Source organism: Cryptotermes secundus, unplaced genomic scaffold (assembly GCF_002891405.2).
Source record: "Cryptotermes secundus unplaced genomic scaffold, Csec_1.0 scaffold610, whole genome shotgun sequence".
Classification (NCBI taxonomy): domain Eukaryota; kingdom Metazoa; phylum Arthropoda; class Insecta; order Blattodea; family Kalotermitidae; genus Cryptotermes; species Cryptotermes secundus.
The window spans coordinates 246,018-271,873 of record NW_019734319.1 but is presented as its reverse complement, the minus strand read 5'-3'; the positions used below and the strand labels follow the sequence as shown (position 1 = coordinate 271,873).

General features: G+C 37.5%; 1 protein-coding gene and 1 long non-coding RNA gene across 4 annotated transcripts in view; one reads left to right on the top strand and one right to left on the bottom strand.

The window, feature by feature from the left end:
• The window catches only part of LOC111868607, a 20,767-nt gene extending 15,896 nt beyond the window's left edge, over positions 1 to 4,871 (bottom strand). Inside the window, exons 1-2 of the long non-coding RNA XR_002843536.2 lie at positions 4,707 to 4,871; positions 1,727 to 1,819 (exon numbers count right to left, since the gene is read on the bottom strand). This is a non-coding gene — a long non-coding RNA (uncharacterized LOC111868607). The remainder of the gene's footprint in view (positions 1 to 1,726; positions 1,820 to 4,706) is intronic.
• LOC111868606 (putative inorganic phosphate cotransporter) overlaps positions 1 to 19,405 on the top strand; it is an 89,327-nt gene extending 69,922 nt beyond the window's left edge. For 2 of the 3 annotated variants that reach the window (XM_023859419.2, XM_023859418.2), the window contains exons 2-9: positions 6,276 to 6,484; positions 7,052 to 7,297; positions 8,524 to 8,611; positions 11,655 to 11,881; positions 12,706 to 12,855; positions 14,480 to 14,612; positions 15,733 to 15,974; positions 17,743 to 19,405. In XM_023859419.2, coding sequence (XP_023715187.1) covers positions 6,276 to 6,484; positions 7,052 to 7,297; positions 8,524 to 8,611; positions 11,655 to 11,881; positions 12,706 to 12,855; positions 14,480 to 14,612; positions 15,733 to 15,974; positions 17,743 to 17,940 — 1,493 coding nt within the window. In that variant the 3' untranslated portion in view covers positions 17,941 to 19,405. Of the gene's footprint in view, positions 1 to 6,275; positions 6,485 to 6,987; positions 7,298 to 8,523; positions 8,612 to 11,654; positions 11,882 to 12,705; positions 12,856 to 14,479; positions 14,613 to 15,732; positions 15,975 to 17,742 lie in introns of those variants that run through there. The other variant, XM_023859421.2, reaches the window with a different exon arrangement.
• Positions 19,406 to 25,856: the final 6,451 nt, after the last annotated feature.

Sequence of the window (25,856 nt, the reverse complement as noted above, 5' to 3'; positions counted from 1 at the left end):
CCCCCCCCCCTTTCCCCCAGTACCCACTGAATAGCAGGCTGGGTGGGACCCAGAGCCAGTCTGGATGCTGTGGAACAGAGAAACATTTCTTGCCTCTGCTGGGAATTGAACCCGATTCCTTGGCCATGGAGACAGCAGCCTGTCGTTGTACCGATTGAGCTTGATAGTGTGCATAATTTCTTTTAGTCACAATAAACTTCATTTTGAAATATGACATAAGCCATCAATCTTTACGTATCCAAGCAAGGAAAGACTTCCATCATGCCCCCTCCTAGCTATAAGTGGCGTATGGGATACGGTACCTACAGTCAACAAGAAACTACCAAGTAAATTCAATCAAACAGTAATGCTTTGGATATGTCCAGTTCAAACCACGGTCACATCATCACCTATCCTGACTGAATTTCTCAGTGATTTTCCTCAGTCCCTCCTTTCAAATTCATAATTCACTACCATTGTGTTAGTCAGAGCAGTACAGCCTAAGTTACTGAAGTGTCATTAAAAAAGCAAACAAATAAATAAAAAGCTAATCTTTTCCCCAGTTACAGTTTTCATTTTTCATTTCAACATTCACATTCCCTTTCTGCCCCGACCTCGGGGGGGGGACTGATGAGACAAGAGCTTGAAGGACAGCATGAACATCATAATGTTAACAATGAAGTTACCAGTAGTTACTATAGGATTCTGACGATGGTGTATAACACAGAGATATTGGGGTTTCGGACTTTATCCATCGTCCTGGTTTTAAGATAACTAAGAAAAACACGACGTTTCGGAAAATGGATCTGTTTCCGTCCACAGGTGAGGGAACAACACCTATTCTGTTGGGTCCCTTAGAAAGAGCTAGCCTCCAGTGATTGACGCTAGCTCTTTCTAAGGGACCCAACAGAATAGGTGTTTTCCCTCACCTGAGGACGGAAACAGATCCAGTTTCTGAAACTTAGTGTTTTTCTTAGTTATCTTAAAACCAGGATGATGGATAAAGTCCGAAAACCCAATATCTCTGAATGAAGTTACCATCTGCCGTTTTGTTTACAAGGCTTCATGTAGCTGGAAAATTCTACAACTACAAACATCCATATATAAAACCATGACCTTCCCTTTAGTTTATACTTTGGACTATATTATTTGATAACAACACAAATATGACCTGGTACACCAGATCATTCAGTTGTCAACTAAATCATATATTTTACATAGTTGTGACAGAATCTAAGACTATTCCAGTGTCCCTAATGTTTGCTGCTATTTTTCTTACCCTATACATACACTTTTCCTTTTTTCAAAATAATTCATTATTACTGTAAAGTTAAGAAACACTGTCACCACAGGTTTCAGTCAGAGATCCAGAGAAAAGGTTATTATATTAATATTATAGTTTTCTTTGTGTTGTGACACTCTGTAGCCTGGCAGAGAGCTTTGAGAAGCTCAAATCTCGCACACAGAAAGAACTGTCTGAAGAGTAAGGGGTTTCATGCTGTTGATTTGTAACGGACAGATCAATCTGACTGTAGGCAAAATGCACGTAACAAGTAACTGACATAAAACCACCTACAATAATATAAAAATTCCATCATGATGTTAATATATAAATTGGATTGTACATGTAAAAATGCAGATATTTTAATTCATTTTCTTCTCTTTCATGATTCAGTGCATGAATAAGTTATTATGATCTTTCATATTGCTATTATGAACTTATTGACTGGAAGTCACTTATACTTACGCTAGGTACGTTTATTCAGTCTCCCAATTGTAAGCAGACCATGGCGTCAGGATTCAGTTTCCAGAGACTGGCCTAAGAGCAGCGAACTGATTACTGTAATGAATCAGACAATTTACAGTGTCAAACGACTAGGAACTCTGTAACTTACAAGGTCCAATAATCAAATAATCAGAATGCCATTTTTGTGTAGTGTTAAAACTGCTTAGTTAGTACATCATGTGGACTCACATGACTAAATGATTCTGTAATTTCTGATAAAATGATCTTTGGGATTCAGTTCATTTTCTGACTGCAGTGAGCAACAAGTGCATTACTCTTGCTCTTGGTTAATTTAATAAATCTTACAGTTGTTATGGTTATGCAGCATGGAACGACAGAGTGACTAGCAAATATTGGAATGGAAAGGGTGTGAAAGGTCATGGACTAATTTTAGGCAGCATCCCAGCATTTGCATGGAGGAACTGAGGAGAACGATGAAATACTTCGGTCAGGCTAGCCAGATTCCAGGCTGGGATTTGAACTGTATATCCAAATACAGGAGGTTGGAGAAAACTGCATAATGAGGTGCTTAATAACTTGTACTCTTCTCCAAGTATAATTAGAATGTTCAAGTCAGGGAGAATGAGGTGGGAAGGGCATGTAGCACGAATGGGGGAGATGAGGAATGCATGTAGGATATTGGTGGGAAAGCCACTGGGAAGACCAAGGCGTAGGTGGGCGGACAATATTAAAAAGGATCTTAGAGAGATAGGATGGGATGATATTGATTGGATTGATTTGGCTTAGGATAGGGACCAGTGGCGGGTTCTTGTGAACACGGTAAAGAACCTTCGGGTTCCATAAAATGCGAGGAAATTCTTGAGTAGCTGCAGAATTGTCGGGTCCTCCATTAGGGCTCAACTCCATGAGTAAGTAAGTAAGTATCAAAATACGAAGCATAAGTGTGAACTACTCAACTGTGATGCTTGGTGGTGTTATACTGACACAGTTTCTGATGTCAAAAATATTGACAATAAGTTGTTGCAAAAATGAGAGGAAAAGTGCCACCGATATTTATACAACATTATAGCAAGTTTATTGCGAGGTAACAGAATGCACGTTTTTGTGTGGGTTTATTGACATCAAGATGTCAGAGATGACAAAGTTCCAGCTGTCTGACAACTTTGGTAACTGAGCCATACATGGAAAAAGATGTTGAAATACTGAGAATTATCACTGATTAATTGTTCAGAAAACTTGAACATGAATAGAGAAACTGTGAGATTGTGTTTGACCAAACATATTGTAGCATGTAGACATGCTGCTAAGTAAGAAGGACAATGGTTGTTGCTATGTAGTGGCCATAAAGAGCAACAGAGGAATGGTGTCTACATGGTCTGAGCGATAACCACATGATGCAACGATAGAAGAATTGTTGCAAGAGGTATTTTCTATGCTGTCTGATCAGAGGCTATATCACTTGACTGACAAAGTGGGGTCGGTTAGTGGAGTGCAGTCAAGTTGAGTTGAGAGTTCGCTAGTTGGAAGCCTGTTAGTTCAGTTTGGGAGCTGCAGTGAGGTACATGACAGCCAGCAAGGACATGCAGCTCTGAACACAGAAGCAGAGGATGTCACCAGGCAATGACTGGTGAAGACAAAGCAGACTCAGAAGATTTAGTACATGCTGCAGTGAACTGCAGAGTGTGTGAATTATAGTTACTTGTAGTTACAGTCTGTAAGTGTTCAGTAAATCCAGTTACCAATCCAAACCCGATCTGTAGTCACTATATCACATGACAGTATGAACATGCTGAAGGTCTGTGTTTAAATGGTAATGAAGCAGTGAACAGAGAAAGTGTGGATAAAATAAATATGCCTGCACCTTTCAGCAATGCTGTTGTAAAACCTAATATTTTTCAAGACACAGTGACTGCTAGAGAGACCTCAGTATGATGCAGAAACAGACTGATAATGGACAAGAGCAGTCTCTGAAACTGAAAACAATGTGAATGTCAAAACCAAGACTGAAGATCTACTTTTGTTGTTAATGACATTGTCTGTTACTTCTCCCAAAACAGTCAACCAAGTATTTTTCCCCTCAAGATCTTGCAGTATTTACAGTAATGCATTAATTAAATGAAATCATATCTCTAGCTTGAGAGCAAGCCTTTTGTCAAAGAAGTGATCTCTGGCTGAAAAACAAATACCATCCATTGCACTTATCTGACTTGGCCCCTTGTGAATTTTTCACTCAAAGACATTCAGAGGAGTGTGATAACATTGCTGAAAGGACAATAAAACAGGCAAGGCAAAGATGTAGGAATGTGTGTATAAAGACAGACGTACAAATACTGAAGGTCGGTGACATTTGCAATAGGTTCAGTATGGCTGTTCAATTGATGGACTTCATATTCACAATACATAGTACTTATATAATAGAGAAATGTAGCTGAGGTAGAGAAAAAAAAAAGAAAAAAGAAATTGACGCATAAGGCTGACAACCTCACCGCCATCTGCGAGCCGATTGTCTAGAAAATGTGGAAGCCTCAACCTCTCACAACCCTATGGGCCTCCACAGCATGTTACAGGGATACCTTTACTTCTTTTTTATGAGTAATAAATAGTAAATGTGAAGGTTTCAGGTCAGAACTAATCGGACCAACGTACCAGTCACAATGAAATTTGTAATCCAAAAAATGAAGTTCAGTGCAGCTCATGGGCTAGTATACTAGGGTCATATGCCTGAATTGTTATTGCTTCCAGTTGTAACACGGCATGTTAAAATTACTTATACAACAGAACCATTAGTCTGAATAGCATTAATAGTATTTTCCTTTGCGAAGAACGTATCTGAGTATAAATTTCTGTTTGCATTAAACTTGTCCCACATAACCTCAACGTTTCGCACCGTTGTTGTTTATAAATGCTAAGTTAAAAGTAATGTTTCCTATAGAATTTTCAGGAATATTTCTGATATATCTACATGCCAGACTGTACATACCGAACTGTAATAATTCATTACTTATCACCAATTAACCCAGAGCTAAGTACAACTCTCATGCAGACGCCATTTTGTATTTTCCATTCGAGGGAAAACAGTATTGTATAAGAATGATACTGTCTTTTGGGATATAACGCGGAGTATGCCGGTGGAAGTTAACCGCCGTTTAGGAGGGCTCTACGGGCTCAACTGCCCTCATCTTCAGGGTCGAACATTAGGCCAAGCAAGCGGCTAGCAAGAAGCAGGATGCAAGTAAAGGTAGCTACTTGCTTGGCTTTCTCTTTGATACTGAAGATAGAAGCACTATCTCTCCGAAACTTTGGTGAATTTCCATCGGAATACATGTCCTTACACTACAGAAGACAGTACTCTTCGTAGTCACCACTTTGAAAACCCCAAATGCAACAAGATTGTAAAAGTATGCAGCATACAATTAACAGACACATCCAGCAGATGTAATTACAGATGAAATGATTAAAGATTATAGTTAAATCTTCACATATAACAATCGTTAAATTCACATACCGTTAATCAGTGTTGGGTGGTACTTACTCTGACCTAGGTGAAGTCAAAATTGTATACTTAACAAAAAAAATAACAATCATTGTTCATTGCTCATTGCTCATTGTTCACTGTTGATATACACTCTGAACAAAAATTATATATATGTAAATAGTTTAATATATTCTTCAAAGACATACTATAATAGAAGACTACATTACAAGCATAACTTAACCTGATAAAATGCTATCTAAATTCAATAGAGGCTTAGATTCTTTCTCCTTTCATCCCAGTTGCAGTTATGTTTAGAAGGTCATGGTTATTTTTTAATATTCAGTCCCAGAAATGTACTTCCAGTAACACTTTTGTTTAATTATTTCGAAAACTGTAAGTCTTACAACAAAACAGTACTGCATATAAAATATGTGTTCCAGTTTTCTCTACTGTGACTTGTTCAAAATATTTTCTGTCCAGTGCTCATATAGCAACATACCTACAGAAACACATGCAAGTCTTTAAGTAAAACAGCTCCTAAATTTTTCTGATCTAAATGAATATATTGAAATGTTTGGTGATATTTCATAGAATCGTGCAATATCAGATTTCAGGAATATCCATCCAGTGGCTCTTTAACTGTTTGATGTGTGCACATGAACAGAGAACAAACTGGAATGATACTCTTGAGAGGTGAACACACCTAAAATGTATGAGGTTGGGGGGACCTCCAGTGACATAACATTGATAAAAGTTGGTAAAATTTGTATTTTTTCTCTCTCTCTCTCTCTCTCACACACACACACACACAAACAGAGAGAGAGGAAGCATGTTGCTCTCAGTAGCCTAATATTTCCCTTTTAAGGTTGGAAAGTAAGTTAAAACATATCACTTCTTGAAAAGTATATTTTGATAATGGCAAGAGAATTGCAGCATCCTTACACAAGCTAAAAGTGTGATCTTACATGAAGCAGAAAAGATTTATTGGCTGCATCAGTGGCATATGATTAATGTGGGACTGACTGTTCAGACTGTTCAGCATCAAATGGAAACTGTCTGTTTTGTTATTTTCAGCATGTATTGGTACACGGCATATTGTCACATTCATGCTGTTCCTTGGGATGGCAAATGCCTATGTAATGCGTACCAACATGTCAGTCGCGATTGTTGCCATGGTGAACCACACAGCCTTGCCCAAAGATAACACTGTTCTGGATGATGAGTGTGATTCAGACAACAGCTCAAATAGCTGGGTAGCTGAAATGAGTAAACATAGCCCAGCGGTAAGGAAACATTTCATTAGTTTGAAAATGACATGCATATTCATTTATTGCTTGTTCAAAACAGCACTGCAGAGGAATGAACATTCTTGTTTCTGTTCATGCCCAATTTATTTTATGCTTATGAAGTTGAATTCAGCAGGTATTCAACCCTTTCCATGCTATACAGGAGATATTGTTCTTTGATGGTAATGAAATGGAACTTCTGCTCTCAATTTACAGTATTTTCTGTTTGAGAAGCTCAGAGAAGAGACATCTAGCACCCTCTCTATGCAACTGAAGCTATGTGTTCTTTCTCAATAGCATAAATGGTACATTGCCATTGTAATGTACAGAAGAAGGTATTTTAGATCAAAATTAGCATGGAAAGGGTTAATGAAATATTGTTCTGTTTGTTTTATTGAAAATAGTCTACAATCATATTCTTTGATATGACGATTCAGTGGTGATATTTGGAAATTCATATATAGTAACTGATAATGTTAAATGATTGTGTTTTTTTCCAGACATAAGTTTTGAGATATGATGATCTCAGTTCCAGACCAAGACGTCCATATGCTCTTGTTCCAGAAATCATCAGATAGAGGCACATACATGTGGGATGCAAAACTGCAAGGTTATATCCTTAGCAGTTTCTTCTATGGTTATGTGCTAACACAGATACCATTTGGCATTTTGGCAAAGAAATATGGAGCCAAATACTTCTTGGGTGTTGGAATGCTTATCAACTCATTATTTGGCCTCTTGGTTCCTGTTGGAGCTAGTGGGGGCATTGCGTGGCTTATTGTAGTCAGATTCATCCAGGGTCTGGGTGAGGTAGGTATGCACCGAAATTAATGTAACGTTTACAGTGAATGGCAGCATTGATATTCCACTTGCAGACGGCATGAGGCACAACACAGGGAACTGTTTTGCTGAATTGTGATTTGCAAAATATTAGCTCATAAGTAAATGTTTAATCATTAGCTCCTTATTGGATTGCATGCCATTGGTAACACTGGTTTAGGTTAGTTATGTTAGTCTTCATTTAATTATCTCTGAATGCAATGGATTGAACCAATTCTATATTCACTTGTCAGTTGCATGAGATGAATGTTACAGCTGTGTACAAGGTGCGACAATTTAATTCCCAGAATGCTTACCTGTGCACTAGCGGCTGCTGTCGCCTTTGAAATACTCTCCTTGTGAATCTATGCATTTCATGAGATGATGGTGCCACTTCTGGAAATGGTCTTCAAAATCTTTTTTCAGAATACCTTGCAGTAATGTTGTCATGTTGCATTGGATGTCAGTAATGTCAGCAAATCTTTCTCTCTTTAAGGCATTTGTTTAATTTTGGAAAAAGCCAAAAATTGCGATGGGCTAAGTCAGGTGAATAAGGTGGATGGTCCATGTTTGTAATGGATTTCTTAGCCAGGAACTCACAAACTCTTAACACATCATGCTCAGGGGCATTGTCATCGTGGAGAATCCACTTGTCAGGCCAGAGTTTGGGTCCTTTCCTCCAAACAGATTCCCATAACCTTGTCAGCACTTCCAAATAACACTGTTGATTACCATTGTCCTTGTGCAATGAATTCATAATGAACTCTCCTCTTGCGATTGATGAAACACTTCTTGGGTCATCTTGCACGTCTTCTTGCCCTTCCTTCAACCACCTATGTCATTCAGAAACACTCTATTTCTTCATAGCATATTCACCATAAGCCACTGTTAATAAGGCTGACGTTTCACTAGTACTTTTACCAATTTGTACACAAAACCCGACGTTTATCCACTGCTCCAGATTCTTGTCCCTCATGTTTCCGCCAACAGTATACCATTGACATGTATTACTTCCTCCACTGCTGGGGAACAAACGACTCATTTGGTCTGTGGCTCATGTAAACGCAAGTTGGAACATGTCCGGACATGCTTGGGTATGTGAGTTTGCCTGACTCAACACCTCAGCAACACACTGTGGTCATTCCGGGAATTAAATTTTCATACCTTGTATAAGAGGGTTGACAATTCTACACAACATTTATTTCCTATGTTTGCAGGGACCAATTGTACCATGCACTCATGCTATGCTGGCTAAATGGATCCCTCCAAATGAGAGAAGTCGCATGGGAGCTTTTGTGTATGCAGGTGAGAACACTGCTTTTAAGACAGATCATACTCATTCTCTAGAGTAGATGAAACAAAAGTAACATTTCTACAGTAGAGTAGAACATGGTATATACATCACTCAGGCTTCTGGCTTCTAATTACAACTCAAGATGAAATAGAATATGATTTAAGAACTGCAGCTACCAGCCGATGCTTTCACACCTTGAATAAGTTGATCAGCAAGTGGTAAATAAGTAAGAACACGAAAATAAGATCATGTAAAACTCTCATGAGAACAATTACATATACTACTCACACATGGTATTGAAACTTAGACACTCACAGGGAAAGTGGTATCAGCTCTGATGACTTGGGAAAGAAGGATTTTAAGGAAAATATATATAGACCAAAATGTGAATGAGTGTGCAGAATTAGGAGCAATCTTAAACTACAAAATGCATATAAGTCACCAGATATTGTGGCTGAAATCGAAATTAGAAGACTGGTGTAGCTGGGGCACTTTGTTAGAATGGAAGATACTCATATACAAAAAATGATACTCAGCATTAAACCAGAAGGCAGACGTGGTGTTGGAAGACCCAAGGTGAGATGGTTAGATGATGTAGAAACTGACATGAAAACTCTAGATAAATATAAAAAGATGGAGACTAGAAGCTCAAGACAGAAAAGAATGGATGGTAATTCTAAGGGAGACTAAGGCTAAACTAAAAGGGCTGTAAAGCCAGACGAAGAGTAGGAGGAAGGGGGTTTCTCACTTGAAACGTTACTTTATTGACTAATTAGATGCCCCTTTAAGTAAAGCACTGTACTTTATTTGAATCATAGGGAAACGCAACAGACTATTGACAGTTGCTGAATAAGGGCCAGTTCGTACCACCATTTATTCATTCATGCTACATCCATCTTATGTTTACATGTTTTTCTGAACACTTTGTTTTCCAACATGTGTAGTGTATGTTCTTCTTTAATAGTCAGAGGCTGGAGATTTCTACAATATGTGACTTGCTTTTAACATGTATTTGCTGTTCTAAGTTGTTTAGAGAATGGAGCAAGGTGTACTAACACCATTTACACTAATTTACTTTATGTAAACTACAAAGTGCTTTGCACTTAATGTACAGCCCAGACACACTGGAGACCTTTGCTTCTTCAGTATTCAAGGGCACATGGTAAAGAACTTCATGGGCACACGTTTCAATATTTGCTTCAGAAGTATCATTATGAGTATAAGAAATCTGCTGATCCTAGCAGTAAATATTTGCCTATCTGTGTCAAACACGAACTCTTGCAGTGATGAACTAAAATCATTAGAGGTATGAAATGATATTCTTTCAGATCCATGCACTTGTGACAGTTGAGCTGATACAATTCAAATAGTTCTTGAAGCCAAATGAAATCCCGCTCAGTTTCACCATTGTATTTTATTTAACACCTTCAGCTGACACAAAATGTTGGCTCTTCATAACAGTTTTTGAGTCTGAGGAATAGTAAGAAGTTATTATAGGCTAAGTCAGGAGAACAGTGGAGGCAGCACAGTTGAGTACAGTGAAAACTGATCAAAAACTTCTTTGCTGATAGGACCATGTGTGTTGTTTTTGTGACTAGTCTGGCAATGTAACCAAAGGTTTGGGCTCTTTCTGTGAACTGTAGCTCTCCAAGGTCGAAGAACTTGCAGGGCAAGAGAAATCGTTCTCCTGCTAGGTAATAGCTCAATAAATATGCAAGCCATTTCTAGGCAACGGCTTGTCAACCCACCAGCAACAATAAAAGAGCTGATATAAATGATGTTATCTGTCAGAGTCAGAGTTACTTTACAACTGGTGGTTTACCACCAATCAGTTTGTCTTGGCGTCGAGCCTCAATCCCCCCTAACTGAACCCTTGCGTTCATAGTTCTTGTGTAACATCCTCTTTGACAATGGCCTCTTTCTTCAGTGTGCCTTTGATCTATTTTCAGAATAACTGTCTCAAATTGCTTGACTATTGTGGACAAGAGGCTCATCGGATGTAAATTTTGAGGGAATTTTGGGTCCATACCAGGTTTTGGTAATGTCATGACTTTTGCTTCCATCCAAGACTTTGGAAAATGGGACACCCAAAGGCAGTGAATAAACAAATGTGTCAAATATACCAGTGGTTTTCTTGGAAGGTGCCTGAGCCATTCGTTTGGAATCAATTACACAAGGCTTTCTGAATTTAAATATCTTTACTAATTTCTGTATATCACAGGGCCTTACTTTTTCCAGCTGGGTGTCATCTACAGATGCAAGCAGAGCTTGGACTCTAGTCTCCGCTTGTTGCTCATGGTTTATGTCACACAGGTCACAAGAAGTGAACTGTGTTCTGTGCAGTCCATTCTGAGGCTATATAGATAGAACCCCAATGCTGTGGGTTGCAGTTGCAATTGCAGTTGAAAGTCAACACTTGAGGACCATTTGTGAGATGCTAGAGAGCTGGTGATGACATGAGTAGAAGAGGACGCTACCAAGCAACAACTAGTGATGACAGAGCAAACTGAGAAAACTTAATGTGTGTTATAGCGACTTGTTAGCGATAACTATTTGTAGTTACAAGTATTCAATAAATCAAATTATCAACCCCAAACTACTGTCTAGTCACTAACATGAGATAATATTATATAATGAGGAAAATGGTCATATGATAGTGAAATCACGATGGTTACAATGGACTGGGGACATAGCATGAATAGGGAGATGAAGGATTTATAAAGAATTTTGATGTAGAAATCCCTCGGAAAGCAGCCACATGAATACTGAAAAGAATAGCATTCAGTATGGGTCTTAGGCTATGAGGATGGGAGATAGACTGAACTGACTCAGGATAAGAAAAAAATTAAGTCTTTGTTTTATCGATGTTGAACCTCTGGATTTTGATACCACAAAATTAGTTAAAATTTCTGTTCACCTATTCACAAACTCTGATGGTGTGAACTGTCTTGATTAAAACTAAGAAGAAAGGGGATCCATGGGAAGAACAATTTAACATCAGAATTGATTTTGTCAGTGCACTTGAACTGAAAAGGGAGGTTACTCATTTTGCAGGTGCACAGTTTGGAACAGTGGTATCATATCCTCTCAGCGGTCTGCTGGCAGAGTATGGCTTTTCTGGTGGCTGGCCCTCCATTTTCTATGTATTTGGTGTCATTGGAGCTGTCTGGTCAGTAGCATTCCTGTTCATGGTTGCTGAAGATCCTGATTCTTCAAGAAGAATTGCTGAAGACGAGAAGAAATATATTACTACTTCACTTTGGGGTGCTGCAGGCGTTTCTGTAAGTGTTAATTATATTCAGACAGTATTTGTTTGGATATGTTTTAATTTCAGTGTAAATATTGCAAGAAATTTTAACATGCACACTGAAATGTGCCATTTTATGTTCCATCACATTACTAAGCTGTGTATTATGTGTAAGTTTTGAGGTTTTATGTGTATTATGTGCTTCACCCTAAAAGAGAAGTGCGTGACAAGGAGGATATTGAGATTCTAAAGGGTTCTGGTGATGGTTTAAAACACTCAGAATTATTGTTTTGGGGGTGACTTTTTCCATTGCCAGTATTCTAGAGACTAGAAAACACGTTCTGGAAACAGATCCAGTTTCAGAAAAAAGTAAAAAAAGAAACAGTAATTCTGAAAGGGGATATGATTTCTTAACTTTTCTGACAAAGGATAAACCAATAGATTTATGTTGACATAAAAACCTAACTTTATTTAATCTTCTTTCACTTCCTCATTTTTAGTACAAAAAGAAAAGATTCTTTATTTTTGTATTTTATGAAGGAAAACTTCAGATTTCAGAAAAGATGAGGAATTATGTGACTACTTACTATTGGCTTCTCAGGAAAGAATGTGCTGCATAGGATTAACTGAAAAGATGCTAGAACTCTTTGTGAGAATAATCCAGTCATTTAAATAATCTGGCAAAAATAATCCAGTAAACTTAAGTTAAAGTCAAAAGTTTGTCCTTATTTCATTAGTACCTCACTTCTGGAAAAGTTTTTATTTTGGATTTTGTTATAAGAAACGTTCTTAATATGCCATACATTATGCACTCTAAGAAGGAATATATCTCACAACAGGTTTTTTTTTGTTCCACAGTCACCAAAAGTTCCTTGGATGTCGATTGCCAAGTCACTTCCATTTTGGGCAATTCTAATGGCACACATGGGGCAGAACTATGGTTATGAAACTCTCATGACAGAGCTACCCTCCTTCATGAAGCAAGTACTGCACTTCGACCTAAAAGATGTAAGTTCTTGTAAGTTACTACCACCACATCCACTATAAAACCAACCAACAAACAAACAAACAAACAGATGACAACAATGACAACAACAACATTAATAGGGCCCCTTTTCCACCATGATCTCAGGTCATGAACAGATGAAACAGTCTCCAGATATATTGAAAACAGATACAGGTAACCAGCAAGGGGCAGGTCTCCAGCTTGGGAGTTGGATCAACAAGTCAAAACTGACAACAACCACCATGTTCCAAGTGTTACACAGGGCCTAAGACTTTACCAGTTTCTTTTAAATCACAGAGACACAGGAAATTGAAATGAGATTTGGCACAAAAGGGATCTCTATAGAGCAGGTTCACTGACAACAGTTATTGCAAGAGAAACAGCAAATTATGAGTAAGATTTAGTGGGAGTACAGGAGGTCAGGTGGGACAGGAGGTGGTACTGAAGGAGCAGGCGATTGTACATTTTCTGTGGAAATGGGAATGAGAATCACGAATTAGAGACAGGATCTTTTGTACATAAATGAATCATACTTTTCAGCAGAGAGGAGGTTGGTCTGGAAGGAATGGAGAGAACTAGGTATATGTTGGTATCTCATCACCTGAATGTAGGGCAAAACCATAACACAAAAAAAGATAATAGGTATTTGAAAATAAATATATATATATATATATATATAAATATATAAAATGACAGTACCAAATCAAAATTGCATTTATGAAGTAGTGCAGAGTAGATTAAATTCAAGGAATGCCTACTAACATTCAGCTGAGAATTTCTTGAAGTTTCAGCTGCTGTCTAAAAATATGCAGATTTAAAATATACAAAATGATAATTTTGCATGTTATTTATATGGGTGTGAAACTTGGGAAGAACATAGACCGAGGGTGTTTGAGAATGGTGCAGATAATATTTGGATCTAAGAGAGATGGAATAACAGATTGGAAAAAGTTGCATAATGAGGAACTTCATAATTTGTACTTCTTGCTGGAAATTATTAGAATGATCAAATCAAGGATGATGAGATAGTCAGGGAATGTAGCATGCATGGGAAAGGAATGCAAACACAGGTTTAGTGTCAAGACCTGATGGCAAGACTTCATTCATCCGTCTGAGAACACAGACCAGTGATTAGCTGTTGTGAACATGGTAAAGAACCTTCAGTATTCATGAAATACTGAGAACTTGTTAAGTGGCTGAGATGCTGTTGACTTTTCAGGAAGTACTTGGCTCCATGGAGCATGTGAGTGGGTGAGTGAGTTTAGTTTAGTTTAGTTAGTTATCAGTAGTTAAGATGACAGAGTCTGTTAGTGATGGGATGTCATATAGAATACTAGGGTGTAAGCAAGCCTGCTCCTGCAAAACATAATCCTGATACCAGTTCCCTCAGCATCGCTAGCAGATGAGTGTTGACCTCATCCAGTTTTCTCAGTAAATCATCTATAAACATATTGAATAGAGCTGAGAAGATACTGAGAAGTAGCTTAAGCATGTATGTGTTTTTTTTATATAATAATGTTTTCTCATTGCTTGTTTTGTTACTAGCTCACAAGAGTTACTTTCTGTATAGCCCTCATATTTGTAGTCATATTGAAAACTAACAGATGACTTGCCCATGTCTTTCAGAATGGGCTTCTGTCAGCACTGCCATACCTTGCCATGTGGCTGTTCTCTATGTTTATAAGTCACGTGGCAGACTGGATGATCTCAAGCCATAGGTTCACACATGCAGTCACAAGAAAAATTATAAATAGCATTGGTAAGAGTTTTACATTATTTTACAGCATTAGTAAGACCACTTAACTGTTTGTGTAACAATATTCAAACACTGAACCAAGTATTTTGATGATTAGGGCTTACCATTGTTGGTTCAACCCAGTGATTTCCAGTTCTCATTTTGATATTTTATATTATATTAGTTAGTTATTAGTTATTTAGAGAGGGTGGGTTTCCCCATGCACCACGACCAGTTTGATCTATTGTGCTTCCCTCTATGATATTCTACCAGTCTGTATACCCTACCGATAAATGGTGCGTACCATCAGTCCCGCTGAGCAAGCGAGTTCGGCCACTTGCTTGGCGGTATCTATAATGCTTCCCCCATCTATCAGAGGCCTTAGAGACTATTGTTGGGCGGGAAACGTCCTGGAATTTGGCTCAGTGATCCCCTTTGGGGATATGAGGTTCTTTTACGTGCTGTAAAGTTACGACACGGGACACACAGCTTAAAGTCCCTCCCGGAGGACTTGTTCCCTGAATTTTTCTGCCCTTAAAAATTCGACGACCTCCGCCGGGTATTTCAACCAACGTACCACGAGTCATGAGGCGGGAACGTTACCTCTAGACTGCGGAGGCCGCTTTATATTATATTAATTTATTCTGAAAATATTTCTTTTATCAAAATATCGTACAATTTCCCTGTACTAGGCACTTCAGATTTTTACATATTGTACGAGTATACCAGATATTTTCTGTAAGGAAGTCTGTCAGTATGACATCTCTCAAAAACAGTGTCTTAATTCTACTTCCTCAATAAGGTTGATGGTATGAAGTGTGTGCAACATTATTATTATTATTATTATTATTATTATTATTGGTAGTAGTAGTAGTAGTAGTAGTAGTAGTAGTAGTAGTAGTAGTAGCAGCAGCAGCAGCAGTAGTAGCAGCAGCATCAATTTGATATATAATAGGATGCCTCATTATACAATTCTCAAAATATGTAAAGTTAATCAAAATACTTTTAAAAATGCCTAAAAGTATCACTACATATCCATACAGGTATACCACATACTTGTATTTTTCCCAAGAAACAGAATATTGATCTTTCTTCCAGTGACATTTCACAAGTGCTTAATATTCTGATATATTGTGTGATGCAGGGCAGTTTGGGCCAGCAATCGCACTGATTGCAGCTTCATACACTGGCTGTGATCCTCCTCTCACAGTTGCACTGCTCACTATTGGTGTCGGTCTCAATGGTGGCATCTACTCAGGGTTCAAGGTGAACCATTTAGACATCTCACCACGCTTTGCTGGCATTCTCATGAGCTTCACCAACTGTTTGGCCAACTTTGCTGGTCTTCTTGCTCCAATGGCCGCAGGCTACATCACAGATAAACGGGTAAGCTGAAAAGGTAACAGATGAATAGGGCTAAGTCTTTGTACTCTGTGAACTTGGGACAAATACTGAAGCATTAAATCTAATGTGCGAGTACCACGAGTTCTGTGCACAAAGTGAGTGCACATTGGGGAGATTCTGTCTGCAGGTGAGATGTCCAAAATTACTGAACAAGTGCAGTTAGATTTCTTATTAATAAGTCTGTATTAAATTGGGCAAGATGAAGTTCTGGTTCATTGATTCAGCATAATCTCTAATTTGTACAAAGCTAAAATCAGTATTTATTGAGTTTCTTAAAAACACTTGTATGTGACATGTAGGACAGACATAATTCACAACTGCTGCTTCAGCTTGAAATATTATTCAATATGGTGAATAGTTAAATGCAAGCAGATACAATTTATGAGTGTGCAGCATGATTAACTTCGCATGAAGTGGGGTGTGAAAAATTGTGCACAACTAGCTACATAACAAAGAAGCTGCAGGTGACTGAATTTGAATTTGTGCAAACAGTAAGAAAGTGTAGTACTGGAATTATAATTAGTTTCACTTGGTCGTGAGACATTCTACCATAACATCAAGCAACAATTTACTCGTACAGTGCAAGTTTTGAAAGAGGGAAACATTTTGTCTTCAGGGAGATGATCTGAGCAGAAGATTGAATGAAATTTCATAAAGAGGAACTTTGGTGTCACATTAGCTTGTGTGGGAAAACCAACAGACACAAAATTATAAGATAACATTAAATGGAATCTTAAGGAAATGTATCAATTGTAAATGGAATTCAGCTAACTCTGCAAACGATCCAGTGGGAGCCTTTTATGCTAGCAGTGTTAATTTGTCTGTCTTCTGCAGTATAATGCTGTAGTCTGGGAGGTGTATACTGGGATGGGATGTCTAAAATCCATAAACTCTTGAACATCAAACCACAGAAATATTGCAGAGATCCCCATGACTAGAAAATATCATGATAAATTTGTACTCCCAGCAACAGCTGGAAGCCATTGGAGACATTGTGTCATAGACGGTCTTCCAGAGGGGCACATAAAGGCACATGCCAGACATTAAAGTGTGGTCATGGTCCCTGTGGGTCTCAGAACCGAGAATCACTGTGCTGGTGAGGGTCGGCAACAATTCAGCAGTCAGGCAGTCAGTCAGTCGGTGACTGAACTCAGGTCATTAGAGTGAGTGCTGAGTGAGAGTGAGAGCCAGCAGAGTCACTCCCCAGTAGAGGGGGAGTGACCAGCAGTAGTCAGACCCCTCCTCTCTTCGAAGAGGAGGCCCAATTTCGAAACACATAAACGGTCTTGGGATGAACATATATTATGTCATGGGTCCCGATGGGGCTCGAAACCAGGAATGATTATGCTGGCAAAGGCCAGCAACAATTACCCTATCTGACCCAGTGAGTTTGTGCTGGCAAAGCACTAAGGAATTTAAATTGACTCTAAACGGTTATAGATAATGGGAAATAGTGCCAGATAAATTATTTCCAAGCATAACCAACAGAAGTGTAATTTCTCGTGACAATATAATCGTTTCGGGAAAACCTGCTGCCTCCATCTTCAGTGTAAAGATGGAAACATTATGCTCCTCTGAAACATTGTATACATCTACCAGAATACATGTGACATAACCCAGGAGACTGCAATGTGTATCTTCACTGTTATAGTAAGTGCTTAAGTTTTATGGTACTGCAAATGTAGTGAAGTGTGTCCCTTATGCAACAATATTATGAGTGTACTAGTTCCACTTGTGATCTTCCTTGCAGCCTACACAAGCTGCCTGGCGAGCTGTATTCCTGATTGCGTCAGGTGTCTACATCGTCTGTGCTGGATTCTACATCTTATTCAGCTCAGGCAAGAGGCAAGCATGGGACAATCCTGACAATGATGAGGCACAGCACAATGGCAACAGCAAGTGTGATGCGGAGAAGGATGGTATGATGCTGCAGGTCACCGACCACTGACCTTGGTGCAGTGGTTGTTGGGCAGTGTGTTACTCTGTGACAAGTGTGTCTTCATTTGTGGCACTCTTCATGACTTGGAAACTTCATGAACGTTGCTTGTTACCTGCTTCAAAACAATGCACACAGTTTCTAGGAGTCTGTTCAGCTTGTTTCAAATGAATGCAAGGGATCCACAAGCCACACTTATATCCTTCTTGGTTCTTTAATGTCATTATAAGTGATATTCCATTTTATAGTAATTTTCTGGTTGGCAGGCATCTGCAATTCTTATGCAACTGGCAAAAATTTACCATTTCTATATAGCTACTTAAAAAAGTTGTGATGCACATATGTTCACCTACCTTGTGGTAGTTCTCCTAGCCACCAATAGTAGCACTGCCCATTGTCTTCCTTCATGAAGGTTCCATTATGGTAGAAGCTAATTCAATGTGAACTCACACTGCAGTATATCCTAAACATTTTACTCATCAGTCTTCTGTGTCATGTAGGAAGACCTCACAGAAAAACAAGAGTGAAAATGTGTTGTTTTGATTGTTTATTCTGGACAGTGTCTATCTCCTTTGGTATATTAAAATTATCCTGTGTTTTTGAAGCTGGATCTACTTCCATCATCATCTCATTTGCTGGTCTCAGTCACTGCCTCTTTTTGATGAGTTCAGCTATGTGGGGTCACTTCCTCTATGCACATGATGAGTGTCTGACAGGTCCAGCTTCTGAAATACCCTGCAATTTAAATATGCCACTGTCACAAGCTTCTAGGTGAGCATGTTGTTTCGACTATATACTGTATATTTCTGCAAGAGTTTTGTACATGCGCTTGGTGGGAGGAATTATGATGTCATTATCTACACTGTACAGTGTAAAATGGTGGGATGACTGAAGAATTGGAAAGGATTTGGAGGAAAGTATCATGAAGGCACTATCCTTACATTTGCCTGAGAAAAGCATAGAGAAACTCAATAAGCATGGCAGGTGTCCCATCCAAGATTCGAACTGAACACCCCTTCAGTAAGTGTTTAGAAGTGCTACTGTTATGACATCTCGGTTGCTGACTGGTTCTTCAGTTACAACCTGAATTTATGCATATGTTTTATCATCTCGTAATTCCATACAACCACATAAGCACAGAATTCATTCAGATCCTAGGAGTCTATGGAACAAATATACGTCTATGGACATGGCTTATGGCAGTGTTTATAATCTTTCCCAACAAAATATTGTTCAATGTCTTGCTCTGTACCAAATCAGGAAATCACATATCATAAACTGTGTGTGCATGAATATATGAGTGTAAATTTGTGTTCATATTACTGTTACTGTTTATGTTTTGTTCATTCTTACTGTAATGTTTTCATAAATATGCCTTTTAGTGCACTGAGCAATTTAACAGTTTAGTAACATTTTAGGAATGAGTAATGAATGATAAACAAAGTATCAAGATTAAAAATTATTCTGCCAAAGCAAAGTATGCAACAAATATAAAGCGATATGAAAAAATGGCTTGGCAGCAGTAGAAATGGTAGCACATGCAGGTGACATAATAGGACGGGATCTCACTGCTATTGCCATATTCTGTGAACTGTTAAAAGTGAAGAAATGCATTTGATATCAAATTGTTGGGTCCCACCAGTTGGGGAACACTGATGTACTGAAGTGCATTTATTACAAATTCTGGAAACACTTGTTCTTAACAGTAGACTTTGTGTGCTAATTATATGTTGTGAATAAAATGAAGATGGATGAATGTGTCAGTGAGAAAGTAAATACTTAGTAACAATCTCCTTGTAGACATGAAGAAGGGTGTGTGTGTGTGTGCACGTGTCTATATGTATAGTCTGCACTTTCAGCCACACTGAATATGCCTGAAAATGTGGCTGATGTGATAGCATTTGCTTGGTTGGAATACTGTACAAATGATAGTAGCCTGTGATATAATCCATAGGAAAACAAATAATGGAAACTGCTGTAAGGTATGTTACAAGTTGTTAACATGATGTATGACACTAATATTTGTAAAGATCATGTGTTGAGTACCTTCTCTCTTGTTTGAGATCAAATTCTAACTTTAGACCAAAATAATAAATTTATCATTCCAATCTCTTCAATAGTTGTAATTATTGGAACATAATATAATATTATTTATATTGCACCAGGAGCTGTATCAACATAGTAATTGGCTGGGCACTGTACAGTTGAGGTTTGATTCCAAATATGCATGGGAACTTTGCTTTTCACTATGTTGTATTGACTGTCAAAGTGGGTACCAGCAGATTTTTCCCTTGAAGTAAAATGTCTGAAGCATGAAGCTGATAACTTACCATCTGGTACTGGGGTCAGAAGAAATTCACAGAGCATAACACACCATCTGCAAATCATGGTGTGGTGTATCAGCAAAGGGGCAGCTATATCATTTTATGTCTGTTGGATATATGTACAGATTTCTGGTTTAGTTTGCTTTCAAATTAGATCATAAATACTTTAAGCATATAGATGGAAAGAATATGCAATTAGGATACCTACCACCTGAAGATTTCTGTCTCCTGAGATATAAAGCTTTGTAGTCCACTGAAAGTCAACCGATGTTTCGGAGGAACATGTCATTTACATCTTCAGGGTCTACACAGCGTTATATCGCAGAAGATAGAACTCTTCATAACCACCGCTGTGAGAACCTCAAATCCTACTCAGGATGCCACCGGTTAAATGTCCATATTAAGGTCTGTTTTACATATCTGACAGAAAATGAGAACTGTGTGGCACATGGAAAAGATGGAGGGACCAAACAGTTGCTAGTTGTCAGTCCAAACCTTTATGTGGCCTGTAGCCTTGACAGATTGCAGTGATGACATCACTTGAGGGAAGTATAGCTGTGAGCAAATGGCTACAAAGCAGAGACTTCAAATTCTTCTGTTCCCATATACACAAGAGTGTATCCCCTTATTTTCCTTTGTCACTATACAGATACAAGTTACTGAGGCATTATAACTAAACAGTAACTTGCATGATAACACTGATATATGATGGTCAGATCTCTCACTTATATAAGAAGCATGTGTGTACTGTACCAAATGACAAACATGAAATCCATTAATATGTAAAACTTAGTAATTCACATAGAAATTTCACTTAAATAAATGAAATTAAAATCTAAGTTATTCATATTTTATGATTACCCTGTAAAACCTAGTGTGGATATTTTTGAAACATGAAATTTGTCCAAATAATATTTAGGAATTCATTTGTACCTTGCAGAGAACACTGTATTTTCATTACAAAAGTCAACCAGTTAATGCTGTTTGGGGAAATAAACACTGTTTATTGCGAGACTCATAACACATACATTCTGTAAGTAAAATACAGAGTTCTTTAATATTAATGCAGGTGATATATATATAATTACCACTGTGTTTTAAGGGTTATAGTCTGGAAATCTCCAATTTAGACCATATTTCAGAGGTTATAATCTGGAAATCTCCAATTTAGACCATATTTCAGAGACAGGGCCAAGTTTCCCAAGATTCTAGACTAAATGGGGGGGGGGATGCAATATCGGCTTTGGAACTGTGCGTGGTCATGCATGTAATATGAACATACCTACCTACCACTCAGCATTACAGCCCTGGGTGAGATAATATGAACATGGCTTTGGAAAATTAAATAATTGAAGTCAAGTTACTAACTTGTATGTAGGATGACACCATGTGCAGCCACATACATAGTGCCTTCACTAGAAGATATGACCAACATTAAAGCCACTTATATATTTCTTTATTTGATAAAAATGCTAACTTAGAATGTCACAACTAAAAGGCCAATAATTTTTCACCACAGAGGCTTGAGTTCAATGCATTAATAGTCTGTGTGAGATCTGTAGTTGGACAAAGTGGTGATGGGGAAGTCTTGTATCAGCATTTTAGTTTTCCCTTTCCAGTTACCATTCCACCAGTGCTCCATATCCATCTGTCAGCAGGGGCTGGTATAGTAGACCTATTTTGATTCTACAGTACTCTGTCTCACATTAATCCTAAAACAACAACAAAAGCATGTTAGAGTGAAAGGGGTGAGAAAAAAGAGCGTCTGTTTGTAAGTTCAGTTGCTGTTTGTATTTGTAAAAGACTAAAAAGTAATGATCATTTGTATAGTGTTACACATCACACATTTTGTTCAAGGCTTCCAGAGATAATACTAACTATTCAGTGATTATAGTGTATTGTTACTAGGATAGTACCAAGCAGGTTTGCACTTCTATGTTATTGTCTGTACCAGTGTTTCTGAACCCATTTTAGCTGACGTACGAGTATCTCTTGGCCTGAGTGTACAAATACACACACCTTTCAGTGGCACCTCAACTATGTGTTACCATGCATTGTGAAAACAGCAAGATACCATAACATTTTCATTCGAAACAGACTTAATTTATCCCATGCGCAGAGAAAGTTGTACAGAACTGAGTTGTCAGCACTTTCATTCAGGCCCTTTCAACCCGTGTATAACAACATATGCCACATATATCACACTTCACCTAACCCCAGTTCAGAACCACTGGTCTGTACCTTGTTTGATAATGGTGTCCTATAAGTCAGTATTTACAGCTCAGAACACAATCTAGCTGAGCAAATTAATTACCAAAATCAGAATACCAAATTGAAAACTGCATATCATAGTCACATCACTGTGAACATTACAATTATTTTCATTGCCATGTATATTTTTGTAGTACATTTTTATGAATATTATAGTTTGTTAACTGTTGTGCAATAAAAAGAATGAATTTATACTGTTACATTCAGTTTAATTGTTCACTGCAAACAATCTGTTCTGAGAAGTGAGTGGAGTTTGAGGGGAGACTCTTATCCCACTCCATGTTTACTATTGTGATATTTATATACAGAACTATGGTGTTCTATTTCAAGTTCCTTTTATCCTACTTTCCTCATTTGGCAAAAATGAAAGAAGGCTTATGAGCTCATCTTACTCCGTGTGTGTCTGTATATGTATCCCCCCATACCAACTTTCAAATGCCTGTACCGATCATCATGAAACTTGGCTAGTATATTGAGCCACCTGAGTTCATCACAACAGCATACTTCATTATTCCTCCCATCAGAAATACCAACACTGAAGCTTCTCAAATTGTTTAGGTAATAACATTATTGTTATTATTTGAATGCCTGACATGATTGTCATGAAACTTGGTGTAAATATGATGCCACCCGAGGCCATCTTAACAGTGATTTAATGACTTAATTATGCATACACAATAAATACTGTGTTGAAAGGAAAGCAGGTTACTAGTTCTTCCCAGAATGTCTGTTATATCTATATGACAAGACAGTCTTTATCTGACATGAAGACAGAAACAAGATTCAACAGAAATGGGTCTATATGAATGAAGAGACCATAATTCAAAAGTTGAATTTATAATTTGTGGTGATATAAATATAAACTATCTGATCGACAGTAATAGGAAACTAAATTTAGACTCTTTGTTATCATCTTACAATCTCTCCAGTACTGTTAACTTTCCCACAAGAGTTCAAAATAATTCTAGTTCAGCGATAGATAATATATTCATTGATAACTCAAAATTAAGAGACTATACTGTAGGACCCTTTATAAATGGCTTATCCGATCATGATGCTCAACTCATAGAAATAAATAATATTGACCTTCAGCCCAGTAATCAACAATATCAAACAGTAAGGAAAATCAATGAGCATACGATGGCAGATTTTGTCACAAAATTAAGTAATGAATCATGGGACAATGTATTTGACAGCAATAATATTGATTCTAAATTTAATTGCTTTCTGAACACATACTTGAGGATCTTTTATTCAAGCTTTCCCTTAAAAATAGTCAAAAATGAAAATAAAAACAAATCCACCTGGATAACAATTGGAATAAAAACTTCATGTAAACACAAAAGACAACTATATTTGGCCAGTAGGGACAGTAATGATCCAAGACTAAAAAGTCACTACAAAATATACTGTAAAATTTTGTCAAAAGTCATTAAAGAAGCCAAACAGAATAACTATAACAGCCAAATTCTAAAATCAAACAATAAAATTAAAACCACCTGGGATATTGTGAAAGTTGAATCAGGAAAGAAATCTGTTAATGAAGACGTACAAAGTTTGAATATTGAAGGGAAGTCCACTAACAATCCACAAGCTATCGCAAGTGCATTTAATGAATATTTCCTTTCATTAGCTGAGAAAACATATTCCAATAATAATAATAATAATAATAATAATAATAATAATAATAATAATAATACTAATAATAATAATAATCCAATATACTATCTGTCTCGTGCCTTTAACAATTCATTTCCAAATATCAATCTCAAATTCTCAACAAGGAAGGAAATTGAAAACATTATTAAATCCCTTAAGCCCAAAAATTCACATGGATATGATGAAATCTCTACCAAATTACTTAAAGCAAGCTCTGTTTACATCAGTTCACCCTTGAATCATCTATGTAATAAATCTTTATCATCAGGTACTTTTCCTCAACGCTTAAAATACGCTGTAATGAAACCACTTTTTAAAAAAGGAGAGAGAAAATGCATCTCTAATTACAGACCAATATCCATATTGACTTCATTCTCAAAAGTCTTTGAAAAAGTTATGTATAATAGACTACTTGAACACTTAAATTCTAACAACATATTAGTCAAAGAGCAATTTGGATTTAGGAAAGACCTAACAACAGAACAAGCAACCTATGAACTAACTAACGATATTTTAAGTGCTCTCAATGACAGATTAATTGTGGGAGGGATTTTCTGTGATCTAGCAAAAGCTAGATGACAAGTAGTCTTTTAATCAAGGAAGGTAAATAACAATGCATACAGATTTTTTACATACAATTTTTGGCCCAAAGAGAAAAAAATTAATGTTTGGAGAGACCAAAATACTATATTTATGTCATGGTTTCGAATGGTAAGAAGGCAGATCTTATAAGGATGTATTTTAACTATTTGGCTGCGAGGAAAATTCCTGTATCTTTGCTGCCTCTTCAGCATGCTAACAGTGTACCAGTCTCTGCTAGCATAAGCGTTCTGGCATATGAAACTGACTGTTACACCAACTCATGAAAAATACAGCTGCTATGATGTGCATCGAAGCGACTGGACCTTCACTGTGACAGTTCTAAACTTTCCTAGTTTCTGAAATCATGACATCTAGACATAAATAGTAAAGTCAAGGAGCTGAAATGTGACAACACCCATCTGGAAATCACTTGGATATGAGGTAATTTCAAATTAAGCGTGTCAAACTTTTCAAAACTGCTTTTCTTTTTCAATTTTCCATTTGACTACCACTAAGCATGATTTTAGAAAAAAGTGCTGGACACAAATACACCTATATGTGGTCCTGGAAGTATTAACATGCTAATTAGATGAGTGTGATGTGGCAACATTGGCTTATACAATGTTTAAAGACAAAGAAAATTATACATAATTTTAGTATGTTTTAATAACTTTTGAAAGCTATTCACTAATATCCTGCTTTACTGGGTTTTAGAACAGAAGTATCCTAGCAGCTTACTTGTTTTTTCCATACTTGACTTACTCTTTTCCTTTGGAAGCAGAGGTGACAAGTTCCTCTGAAACACTGGTAATACCTACCAGATGTCATACCCCACAAGGCAATCATCTTAATAAACAGAGAAATCTGATTGTTTCCATTTAATTTATGAAGATCCATATTCTGAATAATTATTACTTGCCTTGCAAGAACGGTAGCCATCTAATCTGACAATGGCATTATTTTTGCAAACTAATGAAAGGCAAAGCTATCCCTGTAACAGGCCATGGAATCCCATTGGGTTGTCAGATGTCGAGGTTCCCACATTTTCTAGACATCTGGCTTGTAGACAGCGATGAGATTATCAGCCTTATG